The sequence below is a fragment of the Chenopodium album genome, chromosome 14 (assembly GCF_948465745.1).
Source record: "Chenopodium album chromosome 14, dcCheAlbu1.1, whole genome shotgun sequence".
Taxonomy (NCBI): domain Eukaryota; kingdom Viridiplantae; phylum Streptophyta; class Magnoliopsida; order Caryophyllales; family Amaranthaceae; genus Chenopodium; species Chenopodium album.
Window position 1 is genome coordinate 50,918,416 of NC_137847.1, and position 14,502 is coordinate 50,932,917.

Here is a 14,502-nt window from a genome sequence, read left to right on the forward strand (position 1 = left end):
TAAAAAGAACCTTCTAGAGAATTATAGAAGACTATAATTAATTCTAATAACTTTAGGAATAATAATTATCATTGGGCCCTCCCCTAGATCATTGGGCCACATGTAAAGATTAAACCGAGCCTAGTTTAGTATTTTGGCCATAATTTCCTCATTATTCATCGGAATTGGGCTTATAATATATCGTTGGAAAACTCTTTTCAAGCCCCATCCAACTAAACTATCATTGGACCCTTGTCGTGGACCAAACTAAACTGGATTGGCTATTTTCATAAAATAGAATTGTTTTCGAAAACAGAAAGAAAGAATAAAAACCAACCGCAACACTAGATCTTTCACACTTTCACCTCATTCGATAATCATTCGACGCAAAAGGTATTCATCACTGGGTTTGGTTTTGGGAGACACATTTGGGTGTCTACAAGGGTTAATCTGTTGATTGCATGTTAGTCAGAAAGCGCACATGAATACGAGCAGAATAAAGTAGAGGCCTATTATTAGGGCAGGTCCTTTCTCTTTTAAATTGGATTTGTACCTTCATCCCCAAACTTCCAGTCATGGTTCCAGACCTATTGGAGTTGACGATCTCATGGATCGTTAAGGGGTGTAACCTTCACCCTGTGAACGGTTTACAAATTCCTAAAACTTGTTGGCGACTCTTTTGCTCTAGCTTCCTTCCTTTTGGACGCCACCATACTTAAGTGTATGATCACAGTGGGGTTCAAGTTTGGGGTAATGCTTGAAATATTCCCTACAAGGACCTTTCTTGCAAATTTTCCTTGAATTTAATACAATCTTCGTTTCTAAAAATAAAATTACCCTCGCTCACAAACTATGTTTTAAAGCTAGATAATAGAACAATTGTACTACTCCGTACAAAAATCAATTTATAACTTCAAACATAAGAAGAAAAAAAAAACAAAAGCATAATCACACAATAATATTAAAATAGCACTTCATTCCTTTTTTGGAACACGTACAACATTGTTGTATTTAGAATCAAGCATCAATACAACTCCATTCGAAAAGTAAAGAAAATATAAAAGGAACTGGGAAATAGACTGCCAAGTTCCAACACACGACATAATAGAAAACATACAACACACAATGATGCATGTATAAACTACTACTACTCCATGGAATAATGATAGTAGTAGTAGTAATATTCATACTTAATACATACATACACTGATACACACATACGTAACACACTCCAAGATAGCGTAGAACGGATCGGAGTTATGTTTTAACTGCATGTACCGGTGAACCAGCCATCACAGGAGAAGCCGGGGCAACACGGGTCACCCAAACCACAAGAATCTCCCCTTCTTGGGCACCAAACGCATCTTTCTAAGTGAGCGTCACACTTGGAGCCATCGCAACAGCTTTTGCTTGCATCCCAGGGGTTGCAATGTTCGTTTTGCGGCCAACAACTCAGATTATTATCATCACTAACTACCCTGCTGCCTCTAGCTCTAGCCCCTTCAAGCAGGATGTTTGAAATCCTAGCGAGAAGTTGCTTCTCCTCTGGCTGCTCGGAATATTCGTTCCGAGCAGCCACACAAGTAGTTACCACTATGGCAATTGTAAGCATGAGAAGCACCTTATTCATTTCCCCCATTGATAAAATATAATTAAAAGTTTTGCTTAAATTATTTTGTATGTTTTAAATGTAATTTGTGTGTTTTAAAGAGTAGAGGAGAGTCCTCTTTTTATAGCCCACACCCAGCCATGCATGCATGATTTGATTAAATAGCTAGAAAACGTAAAAGTCAATTATGCATACTAATTTACAGTGATTGCCAATAATTGTAATTTTTTTATTTTTTATTTTTTGAAAAAAATAATTGTAATATTATGTTTGCAATAGCTGTTTGAAGCCATTCAATAATGTGTAAAATTTAATGATCTTCTAACAACTCATACATCCCTTGTATTATTGGCTACAATTAATATGCAATATCATGCATAGCAGTTTAGCGTTATTTACTCATTATCGGTTATGTATCATTTAATGTGTTTGTTGTTGATCAAGAGTTTATTGTTTCTTTGGTGTAGAGTGATATATAAATGAAAATTGATGTAATGAACTTATGAACTTTGAGTACAAGTATCACTTCTAAGATTTTAACCAATGGAGTTAGTTGAATTGTCGACTAGTTAATTCTGTAATATAAAGTACGTTTCATACTCTTTTCCTTAAAATTCTTCTAATAACATAAAGATAATTATTGGAGTATTTAACTTTTTTCTTGACTTACTCATAATCTAGTGTGTGATCCGGGCATTTTCCGTGTTACTTTTTTTTTCATTAAAGAGCTTGAAGGATTAACTTATTAAATTTTTAATCATCCATAAATTATAATAATATAATGACAACATTAAAAATTTTGGATTATTTTTACTTTAGTATTACATTTTAATATACAATTATATATTTACGAATATAGATAGCATGATTTTCTTTTCGAAAAAAAGATAGCACATGATTTATTTGTAGCTAAAATCACGTCGTAGTGTAAAAAGTCAAAACAATGTGAGTTTTCTGGGATGGAGGGAGTATGACGCTTTTTATCTATCTGCGTAGATTACTACAGAGTACAAGAATTCGCATGTTAGAAGATAAAGTTAACATATAAAAAAAATTCGTATGTTTTTTTAGCCAAGCTAAGCTTTTATTATGGATCAGGATCAAGATCGGCTAGGATCGTATGATCATACTATTTTACTTATTAAAATGATTCCAAAATCAACTAATTAACCTTTTCCTTAAGCCTAAAAAATGACAACATAACTCAATAAACGCTATAATATATATCTTCCTCTCTAATCTATCTCATCACTCTTGAGTCCTGACTTTGTAACATCAATCCTATGTGGGAAAAACTTTGTATTTTAGTAATCTAATTGTTTGAAATGATGTGTATATATTAAGGACGTTATACCCATTTTGTACTAATTTTTTTTTCAATTTTATTGAATCGTACGATCCTACGATTTGATTTTACCCTTTCCTCGATCCAAAGTAGGATCCCAATCTTGACAATCAAGAAACCTTGATCCAGAAGCTACTCTTTCTTTTTTTTTTATTTTTTTTATTTTTTTTACTTAGTAATATAAATTGTCTTCAACTCTTCATCACTGCTACGATTGATATGGACAACTACTGTTTAACGTGCAATCAATAGATTTGTATTTGGATAATTTATACTTATTTTGTTTAGCATTATTACTTTTTAATATATTGGATTGATAATGACTACTACAGGATGTTTAAGGTGAGCGCGCAATAATTGGGCTTTAAGAGTAAAATATATGCCGTATCTTATTAATTTTCATTACTACTATAACAGTAGTATATACTGTATTGTATAAAATCTCAAGTTCCCAACCACCGTACCATATAATAAATTCCTAACCACTAAAATAAACTTCCTCTATTTTCCTATGGAGTATATATTCAATTAACAAAGCTATGAAAAATAAGGAAATTAAAATGAAAATGAGAAATATGCATGTAGATAATTTTGCATAAAAAGAGGAGATAGATAGAGATTTAAAAAATACAATAGGGCCTTCTAAAGTTCGGATTTAAATGATAAAAAATAAATAAAAGATTATTATAAAAGAAATAAAGTAAAAGCAGGTAAAATTTAAAAACATGAAAGAAAACGAAAGTGAGTACTCCTATTTCCTTTTTTTAGAAACTTTAAAAGACCCGGCTACGTACCAATAAAGAAATTAAGGATTTCTTTCAAACGTAATCCTAACTTCAGTGAGCAGACAATTTGCAACTCTAGCTCCTTCCTTAGGTTCTCCTTCTTCACTTCTCTTTGCCATCAAGCCTCTTCAAGGTTACTATTTTCTCCCCACCAGTGATCCCCTCCTATCATATTTTAATAATTTTCATATTTACTCACCTCTCTACTTATATTAATTTTTGTTTTTTTCCTTTCTGATTTTCTTTAATTTTCAACCAACTTCACTTCAATCATAAATTGTTAATTGTATCAAGAGAAAGAGAGAAAAACTAGAGAGAGAAAATGGAAGAAGATTTTTTTGTGTTTTTATTCTGAATAATCATAAATACAGAAGAGATCAAGTATTTATAATAACCACCTAACTACCTGTCAGCTTAACTAAATGGTGTTGACTCAGCAAGTAATAAAACAAATTATGTTACAATATACAATTCTGTTACATGTATATTAGTCCTGCTGGCGTGGACTAGTATAACCAACACCTCCCGCAAGCTAGGAAGGAGTTTAACCATTCCGAGCTTGAAAAGAAGCTGATTGAAGTGTGCAGAAGGTAAAATCTTAGTGAAGATGTCAGCCAGCTGTTCTGTAGTAGGCAAGTATGAGATTTAAAGAAGCCCTTCAAGCATTTTGTCACGAGTGAAGTGACAATCAATCTTGACGTGCTTTGTACGCTCATGGAATACAGGATTTCTAGCAATATGTAAAGCACTTTGATTATCACAATGTAGGGTAACAGGTTTCAAATCAACCACCCTTAATTCCTCCAATAATCTGACAATCCAAGCTACCTCAGAGAGAAGCTGATGCCATAGCACGCTATTCTGCTTCTGAACTGGACTTTGATACTGTTCCTTGCTTCTTACTTTTCCAGCTTATAGGAGACCTTCCAAGAAGCAAAATATAACCAGTAACTGATCTTCTTGAATCAGAACAAGAACCCCAGTCACTATCAGAGAAAACCTTGTAATGTAATATGATTAGTGGCTTGCAGCAAAATGCCCTGACCTGAAGTTCCTGTTATATATCTCAAAGTCTGGAGCAAGGCCTGATAATGAGGATCTCTTGGATTTTGCATGTATTGACTCAAAACTTGTATTGTGTAAGAAATATCAAGTCTTGTCCCACCAGACACCTGTAAAGTTCTGCATCTCTAAACAAGGCTTCATCAGTAGCATTCAGCTTCAAATTAAGTGGTAGTGGTGTCAGTGATACCAGCAACCAATAGAAGCTCCTTTGTGAACTTCTGCTGATAAAGAGTTACACCATAAGGAGTATAACTAACCTCAAAACCCAGAAAATAGCTTAACTTTCCAAGGTCCTTGATGCCAAACAAAGAATTCAAATGTTGCTTCAAAGAAAGAATGTTGGCACTGTCAGTCTGTGATGATCATATCATCCACATACACAGTAGTGATAGTAATATGACCATGCCCCTTTTTGATGAAAAGAGAATAATCATTTTTACTCTGTTTGAATCCTTGAGACAGAAGCTTAGTGTGAAGTTTTTCATACCACTGTCTTGATGCTTGTTTCAAGCCATAAAGAGACTTTGTAAGCTTGTAAACCAATTTATCAGGATTGTATAACCCTTCGGGTGCCCTCATATAAACCTCCTCATGTAAATCTCCATGTAAAAAAGCATTATTAATGTCTAAATGTGAGATTTCCCACCCCTTACATTATGCTAATGCAAGTATACTCCTTATTGTCTCCATTTTAACTACAAGAGAAAATGTCTCTGTGTAGTTTATCCCATATTTCTGAGAATAGCCTTTAGCCACTAGCCTAGCTTTATATCTCCCTACTGATCCATCAGCATTTCTCTTTATTTTGAACACCCATTTACTCCCAATAGGCTTCTTTCCAGGTGGCAGTTTGACCAAACTCCAAGTACTGTTACCTTGCAAGGCCTGTAATTCCTTTTCCATTGCAGCCACCCAGTGAGGATTCTGAGCAGCTTCTTTGAAGAAGATGGTTCCTGTTCTTCTGAATCTTTTGTAATAAAAGCTTTATGTCTAACAAGAAGATCACCATAACACACCAAATTACACCAGTGTCTGCTTGTATGAGCTATTCTTATGGTAGATGATTTTGTGTTAGGAAGGGTAAGGTAAAAATTTGAAAAACGTTTAAGTATTCTAACAGGTTTATCAGAAACTCTTGGTGCAGAAGGTGCAACAGGAGTAGTGACCGGTGGAACTTGAATAGAGGAAGGAGAAGGAGGAGAAGAAGAAATGGATATAGGAGGTGGAAGAACATGTTGATAAAGAGGAAAAGAGAGAGGTGAAGTGTAAGGATGGGAATGAGAAGTAGCTTTATTTTCTAGAGTGAAAATATCAGGAAAATCATGGAAAGTAGTGTCTGAAAAAGAGGTGGAGGCTGGAACAAAAACATGGAAAGAAGGAGAAGAGTAAGAATCGAGGTCAGTAGGTAAAGGATGATGAAATGGGAAGACCTTCTCATGAAAAACATCTCTAGACACTGAAATTTTTCTGGTTTTCAAGTTTAACACCTTGAAGCCCTTTTGACTTGGATTGTAACCAATGAAAATGGAAGGTTCTGCCCTAGGATTAAACTTGTGTCTACCTTGTTTCAAAATAGAGACAAAACACAAACACCCAAATACCCTCAAATCATCAAGTTCTGGAGGATGGCCAAAAAGTTTTTCATAGGGAGAAAGAGAACCTAAAACCTTAAGAGGAGTTTTATTGATTATATGAACTGAACACAAAACACATTCTCCCTAGTAATGAGCTGGAATTTTTGACTGGAAATACCAACCTCGAGCAACCTCAAGAATATGTTTGTGTTTTCTCTCTACAACACCATTTTGTTGTGGAGTGTCTACACAACTTTTCTGTACTAGAATGCCTTAAGAATTATAGAACTGAAGCATATCTCCCTCTGTCAGTTCTCTAGAATTATCACTCCTTACTGCCACAACAGAAGTATTGAATTGTGTTTGAACATAAGCAACAAAATTTGAATCACACTCACTGCATCAGACTTATATTTCAACAAATGTATCCATGTATTTCTGGAAAAATCATCTACAATTGTGAGAAACATCTTACAACCATTATGGTTTGAGATAGACAAAAGTCCCCAAACATCTATATGAATGAGTTTAAAAGGAAAAGTAGAAACACAGTGACTAGGAGAAAAAGGTAACCTAGGCTGTCTAGCAGCAGAACACACTTGACATATACAATTGTCAAGAGACTTTATATCAATCCCTACTACAAAAAAACCCCTAATAAGTCGGACTTTTAGAGTCACCTGTACATAAGGTGCGAATTATAAACCTATCGAGTCGCCTCATACTTATTAGGCGATTTGTTAAATTGGGGTTAAAATCAACAAAGCACCTAACGAGTCGCCTAATATATATGAGGGGACTTGATAGCTTAACAAGTCGCCCTATATATGCATGCGACTCAATAACCCGACTTATTTTGTGGTTTAAATTAGATTTTCAAAGTCACCTGTACATAAGGTGTGACTCGAAAACCTATCGAGTCGCCTTATACATATTAGGAAACTTTTAAGCCACCAAATAAGTCAGGTTATAGAGTCACATGCATATATGGTGCGACTTGTAAACTTATCAAGTCACCTCATGTATATTAGGTTGCTCGTTAGGTGCTTTGTTGATTTTAACCCCAACATAACAAGTCGCCGAATAAGTATGAGGCGACTCGAAATGTTTACAAGTCGCACCTTATATACAGGCGACTTTAAAAGTCTGACTTGTTAGGTGCTTTATTATATAATAACTACCTAATAAGTTGCCTAATACGTAAGACGTGACTCGTTAGGTTGATTCTTACAATATATTTAAAATAGTTACAATAACATATATAAATATAAAGTAACTTTGACATAATGGCAAGAACTTCAACCTTCCAGACAAAGAGCCAAAGATCAAGCATCCTAAGTAGCATAAACATTGACATTATATGAGCAAATAAAAATAGTTGGAAAAAAATGTTGATTTTTTATGTGTCGCCTCTTTCAACTCAAGTGACACAATAGATAACCTATGGAGTCGCCTCTTTCAACACAAGAAACACAATAGCTTAACATATAGAGTCGCCTAGCAACTAATAGGCGACTTATATAAAAGCTATCGAGTCGCCTCAGAGGCGAATCCTAAAGTTGGAAGCTATCGTGTCGGTGGTTGTAGAGTCGCCTTTGAGGCGTCTCGTTAGGTCATTTACAGGCGACTCGATAGGGGTTTTTTGTAGTAGTGAATATTATTCTTCACTATCTTCAGTTTATCTAAGGGTAAATGCCCTAACCTTAGATTCCATAATCTAGCCTCATCACTCCTAGACATAGCAACAAAAACATTAGAAGAAACAGTTGCTACATGTCTACTATTGCTACCTATAACTGCACTTGAAGCTTCCTTTTGCTGTGACACATCTAAGCAATACAAACCATGCCTTAGATCACCAAGATGAAGTGGTTGGGTCATGTGATGTCCCTGAATGACACCAGAAGTAGGAGAAAAAGAAACAAAACAGCTTAGATCATCACATAATTTGTGGACTGATATCGGATTAAATTGAAAGTCAGGGACATAAAGGACATCTTTCAAAATCAACTCATCAGTAATTTTAACATCTCCAATATGAGTCACAGTAACTTTTGTTCCATCAGGTATTGTAATGGTGTTATTAGGGCCAGACACTTGCTTGTAAGATTGAAAAACATCTAAGTTATGACATATGTGGTCTGTGGCACCACTATCAATAACCCAAATAGCAGGAAGAAAAGACATGAGACAGAGTTTACCTATAAAGAAAGCATTGCCAGGATAACTTGAGTCTCTAGATTTTTCTCTCTTCTCATTAGAATCATAAATCTGATGCTGCTAAACAAGTATGTTCATAATTTTGTTGCATTGTTCTACTGCCATTTGAGGTGTGAGCACTTCATCAGGAACTGCTGAAGACTGCTGAACTTGTGATTGATCAACTTCAGAATCACCACCTTGGGCAACATGAGCAGCTTTCTTATTATTCTAAGAATACACATTCTGAACAGACTCCTTGTTGTTATTCCAAACATTCCATGCTGGAGGATAACCTTTCAACTTGAAACACCGATCAATTCCATGACCAGTCTGCTTGCAATGATCACAAAACCACTGTCGCTTATAGCCTGCAATATTCTGAGGTATGTTAACACCAAAACCACCTGCTGGAGATTGCATGTAATTCTTGTCATATGGCCTGTCAGTGAAACGTCTACCAGTAGCAAAAGCCAAAGATTCTGTATTAGCCATAGAACCAACACTCATCTCTTTGTGCTTTTCTTCTTACATACACAGCCTATAGGCAATAGATATGGTGGGAAGAGGTTGCATCATTAAGATATTTGTCCTGACCATAGCATATCTCTCATTCAACTTCATTAAGAACATCATTAACCTCTGATCTTGCTGAATCTTAAGCATCTTCTTAGTAATGAGGCAAGTGCAAGTAGCATAAGAAAAAATAGGCAAAGGCTCATTACTATCCATCTCATCCCAAATAGACTTAATCTTGGTGAAAAATACAGAAACATGTTCATTTGGACCTTATTGAATATCAGCAAGTTGCTGATACAAAGCATATTGCTGAGTAGCCGATGTATGACCAAACCTCTCCTCAAGATCATCCCAAAGATCTTTAGCAGTTTTACATAACCAAACACTCTTAGTAATACTCTTTTCTAGGGAAAATAACAACCAACCTAGAACTAAATCATTGCACCTACACCATGCTTTGTGATCTGGATCAGTAACAGAAGGTTGTGGAACACTACCATTAATGAAGCCGAGCTTGTTTCTAGAAGACAAGCTCAACAAAATGGACCTCTTCCAATCACTAAAACCATTGCCATCAAAGACATCTAAAACAAGAGTTTTGTTCGAAGCATCCGAAGGATGTAGGCACAATAGTGATCCATAGTTTGAGAACTGTTTTCAACCATTATCGAACTCAAACAACAAATTCACAGTAAAAAACCTCAAGAAAGAAACCTCAATCAAACACCTCAGAAAGCGAATTCCAAGAAAACCTCAAGAAAATCCTTAGTCGGAATCGCAATCAAATTCAGCAAAAAGAACCTTAATCGAACACTTCACAATCAATCGCTAAATACTTCAGCAGAATCAAAATAAGCACAACACCAAAAAAATCTCTCAATTACAACAAAAAATCGTAATCAAAGAATATCAACCAAAAAATCGGCTACTAAAAACAATAAAAAAAAATCAACAACTACTCAAACAGCTCACAATCACAATCACAATCGCAACTATCAATCAGCCAAAGACGATCAAATTCAATATAAAAACAATTGTTCGAGCAACGAAATCATACCAGAAATCGAAATACACCTCAGAAGAAATTCAGCACACATAATACATAACTGCAACTATTCATCAATCGAAGAAAATACAACGAAAAAATGAAATCAACAGCAGAAAATTGCGGAATATTGTAGCTTTGATACCATGTTAATCGTATCAAGAGAGAGAGAAAAAGGAAGAAGATTTTTTGTGTTTTTATTTCTGAATAATCATAAATACAGAAGAGATAAAGTATTTATAATAACTACCTGTTAGCTTAACTAAATGGTGCTGACTCAGCAAGTAATAAAACAAATTCTGTTACAATATACAATTTTGTTACATGTATATTAGTCCTGCTGACGTAGACTAGTATAAACAACATAAATAATGCTTTTTACGGAGTGCTATTTCTTCTAAAACTCCGTATCCAAAGAAGTGGAGCAGTTAATTAAAAACGGTGGGAGTAACAATTACAATAGCTCGTAACCTTAGCTTGTACATACAAACATTGGGGTCCCACGTATTATTGATTTCTGATAATCAATAAACAACTTTCTAAGTTTATAAAAAAAGAGATATACTTTAACCGTCACGTAGTTTTAAGCAATAGTTTATGGACTTTAATAGTATTTTTTTTACAAGAAGAAAAGGATTTCATTAATAAAAAAAAGCCAAACGGCACTTACAAACCATTCCTAAAAAATCTAAAATTTCAAAACAAGTACAAATCAGCTTAGAACTAGTTACACCGCAGATTCGATTAACAATCTCCTTAATTATATTAAAAAACTTTATTCGAAACAATATAATCTATGAGTTAGCAATAATTCGGCTTGAGATCCACTGATTAATAGTTGTTTGAGTGAAAAAACTCATATGGTCTTCTCGATACTTTCGGAAATTATGAAACCATCTTCAATCTTCAGCAGATGAGCAAAAAAAGAAATTAAGCCTAATCGAATAGCCACCATGTTAAAGAGGAGATCCATTTATTAAAAGCAATTAAAAAGTTTTTGGGGCTTACCACCGATAGAAGCCCCTATAAAAATTAACAATTGAGACCAAAAGAAAAGAGATGAAAGAGAGAGAGAAAAGGAGAAGAGTGAAGGAAAACCTTCAACAAAAACAGAAAAAATAATCTAGTAATGGTGGCTAGAAAAACCCTCGCTAAAGAAAAACTCCTAGAGGAAACCTGCAAAACCCTCCTAATGAGATCCCGTAGAGGGAACTAGAATTTTTTCTCATGTAATTGATTTTTGTTATGCAGTTTAATTGACTTTGATATAATACTTCGTATACATAAGAGGTAAGTACTGGGGGGTCGGAGTTAAAATATTAATAATATATAGAATAAGATTGAATAGATTTTTGACAATTATACCCTATAAAAATATTTATTTAAATCTTTTGCTCTCTTAATGTCAATTGCCTCTTTTTAAAAAAAAAAAAATAGGAATAGTGTACAAACACTTATATGTACCCCTAAAACTATTTGCTTACATATATTCCCTTAATAATGATGTCAACAATTAAAGTCTAACTTTAAGGGCTTCTCGGGCATAGCTACCTACAGTGCGCGATTGTGTACGATAGGCGTCCTAATTTTATTGAAAAGTAAGGGATGTGAATATGTAAGAGTGAAAGAATAATGAAACCGTAATAGTTGGTGTGTACAATCCAATTTAATTCAATTTTTGATTTCTTACACCGGATCCAAATTGAACTAAGATTCAATCTAATTTCTATCTGATACAAATATTTAGGATCCAATACAAACTGAATTTTTTGAGCCTGGTTTTTTGTGATTAAAAAATCGCTAATCCACTCTTTAATTTAATAGAAAAATTTTCAAGAATAAAACGACCTTTGACATGTCTTCCAAAAATAAAACGACCTTTCAATTATTCCAAAATAAAACGACCTTTGACAGACATCTGCTCAAAATAGAATGTGACCGGTTGGTAACCTGTTTAAGAGGTTATTGTTACACGTGTTGCAATTTTATTGTAATTTTTATTTTTATTTTTTACTTTTTACATTTATCATTGGGGTTTTAGCTCGATGAGTTTCTGCTATCTCTGACGAGAATTCGCATGAAACAAATTTCCGAAAGTCCACAGAAAAATGCCTTCTTTTCTACCGCTCTATCGCGAATTGGCCGGCATGTGATGTTTGGATATAGAATCGAGTCCTTGTGAATGGGCAGAGCCAGGCACATTTTAACCTAATTATCTGAAGCAGATGCAGGAGTTTCTTTGTGTGTCGGTAAAAAAAAAACATGCTTTTTTGGAGAGAGATACTATTTCACCCATCGAGTCACAGGTCAATCTGCTACGTTCCCCTTTCTTTTGTCGTGTCTTTTACGGCCTTTAGTTAGGGTTTGTGACTGCTTTTCTAACTGAGTTCCGCACCCGGACTCAAACCATACCTCGAGGTAATTGATTGATAATCATTTTAATAATAATAATAATAATAAACAGTCATTTCCCCACCAACTCCCCATTTTTCTTCAAAAAAAAAAAAAAAAAAAAAAAAAAAACAACTCCCCACCCCTTCACCGACCACCAGGAAACCAACCGCTACCAACCCCACGACCAATCCCCTCCCTTTCTCGAAACCACCAGAGAACCCACCCATCCCTCCCTTACCCCAAAACCTTTAGAAAACCCACCCACCCCACCTCCCTTTCCCTGAAACCACCAGCCACTAGAAAACTAAACTAGCACCTCATTTACCCTTCAAAAACCACCACTCCCCATCACTTCGTCATACACTCGCACCACACACTACACGTTGATGAGCACCACCACCAGTACACCTCACCAATCCCACAAAAATCGCTGCTAATCTTGACATGGTCAGCGTAGAGGATCGAAGGAAAGAAGTGGTCGATTTCGTGAGGGAGTCGACATCAAGGTGGCATCTGATTTCCGAGAACGGGAGCTAGGAGGAGAACGAAGGTGGGTGTAGTGGCTTAGCTTGTGGGCGGCAGGTGGAGGGGAGGTGAGCTAGTGAGATAAGGTGGTGGACTGGTGGTTGGGAGGAGGTTCAGTAACAAATGGGGAGGGGAGAGGAAGAGTTTTTTTTTTATATATATATAATTTTAATGAAAAATAAGAAAATCAATTTTTTTTTTAAAACAAAAAATGTAAAAATAAAAATAGAAAATTCTAACCAACCATAATGCGACACGTGTCTGGTTATAACCTACTAAATAGGTTACCGGTTTTTTTAATCTATTTTGGGCAGATATATATTAAAGATCGTTTTAATGTTTTATTTTGGAATAATCAAAAGTTCGTTTTATTTTTGGAAGACATGCCAAAGGTCATTTTATTCTTGACAATATATAATTCCAATTTAATATCAGCACCGTACCAGTTATGTAATTAACAAAGAAACATGCAAATTTGTTTATCTTAAACCGAAATTAAAGAAATAAAATCAACTAGTTAAATCTTTTAATCATGCCAATAAACAAGTAAGAGAGAAACCGTTTTTCCCAAAAAAAGAACGCAAAGGAAGCTTTGAGTCTTTTACCTTCAACAAATTAAATCTTATATATATTTATATATATAATGAACATTACATACACATCATAATTATTAGTAGATTTATTTTTTTTATATGAAATAAATCTACTAATAATTATGGGTTCGCGTTTCGGGTCAACACTTTTTGGATCGGGTCAACTTCAGGTTGGGTCAATTTAAGATGGGTCAATTTTCAGGTCCATATATCGGGTCGAGTCAAGATTGGGTTAGGTTATTTCAAGTCGATACTTTGAGTCAAGCTTTATTTATTTTTTTATACGAAATAATAATCTAGCCAATCGAATTGGTCGGATTCAGACCTGTGCCCACAATCCGAATATTAAACAGTTTGGATTTGGATTTAGCCATATCAGACCCGAATCCGATACATTGCCATTACTGATTGCGGTTATTTTATATTTGGGTCTCCTCGGATCAAGTATTTGGCTTAAAATGGTTTAGGTCATTTCAAGTATAAGATAATTTTAGTTCAGGTCACTTTGGGTTTTGGGTCTGTTTGGGTCAATTAATCCAAGTTAAATTCAGGTCGGCCACTTCGAGTATCGGATCAATTTCGGGTTGGGTCACTTTGAGTTGGGTTACTTCAAGCCGGGTGAACTTTGGGTTTTGGGTCAAAGTCAGTTCAATTTTACTTCGGGTCAGGTATAGGTCGGGTTGGGGTAATTTCGGGTTTCGGGTCACTATTTTCGGGTTAATTTCTTGTCATGAGTTGAGTCATTCGGGTCAGGTCATCGGCTCTGAGTCAGGATTGCTAGATCCACTCTTGGGTCTAAGATATTTGCATAAACCAAAAAATATATCAACAAATTCTTGCTGAAAAAATAAAAAATAAATTAAAAAAAAG

At 35.0% G+C, this 14,502-nt stretch overlaps 1 protein-coding gene across 1 annotated transcript; it reads right to left on the reverse strand.

Moving 5' to 3' along the window:
* Positions 1–9,345: 9,345 nt before the first annotated feature.
* On the reverse strand, positions 9,346–12,960 carry LOC145578285 (uncharacterized). The gene is made up of 2 exons (XM_081635632.1): positions 12,877–12,960; positions 9,346–9,726 (listed from the first exon to the last, which is right to left on the reverse strand). Exons 1-2 carry the CDS (start codon positions 12,958–12,960, stop codon positions 9,346–9,348), a joined length of 465 nt encoding a protein of 154 aa, XP_081491758.1.
* Positions 12,961–14,502: the final 1,542 nt, after the last annotated feature.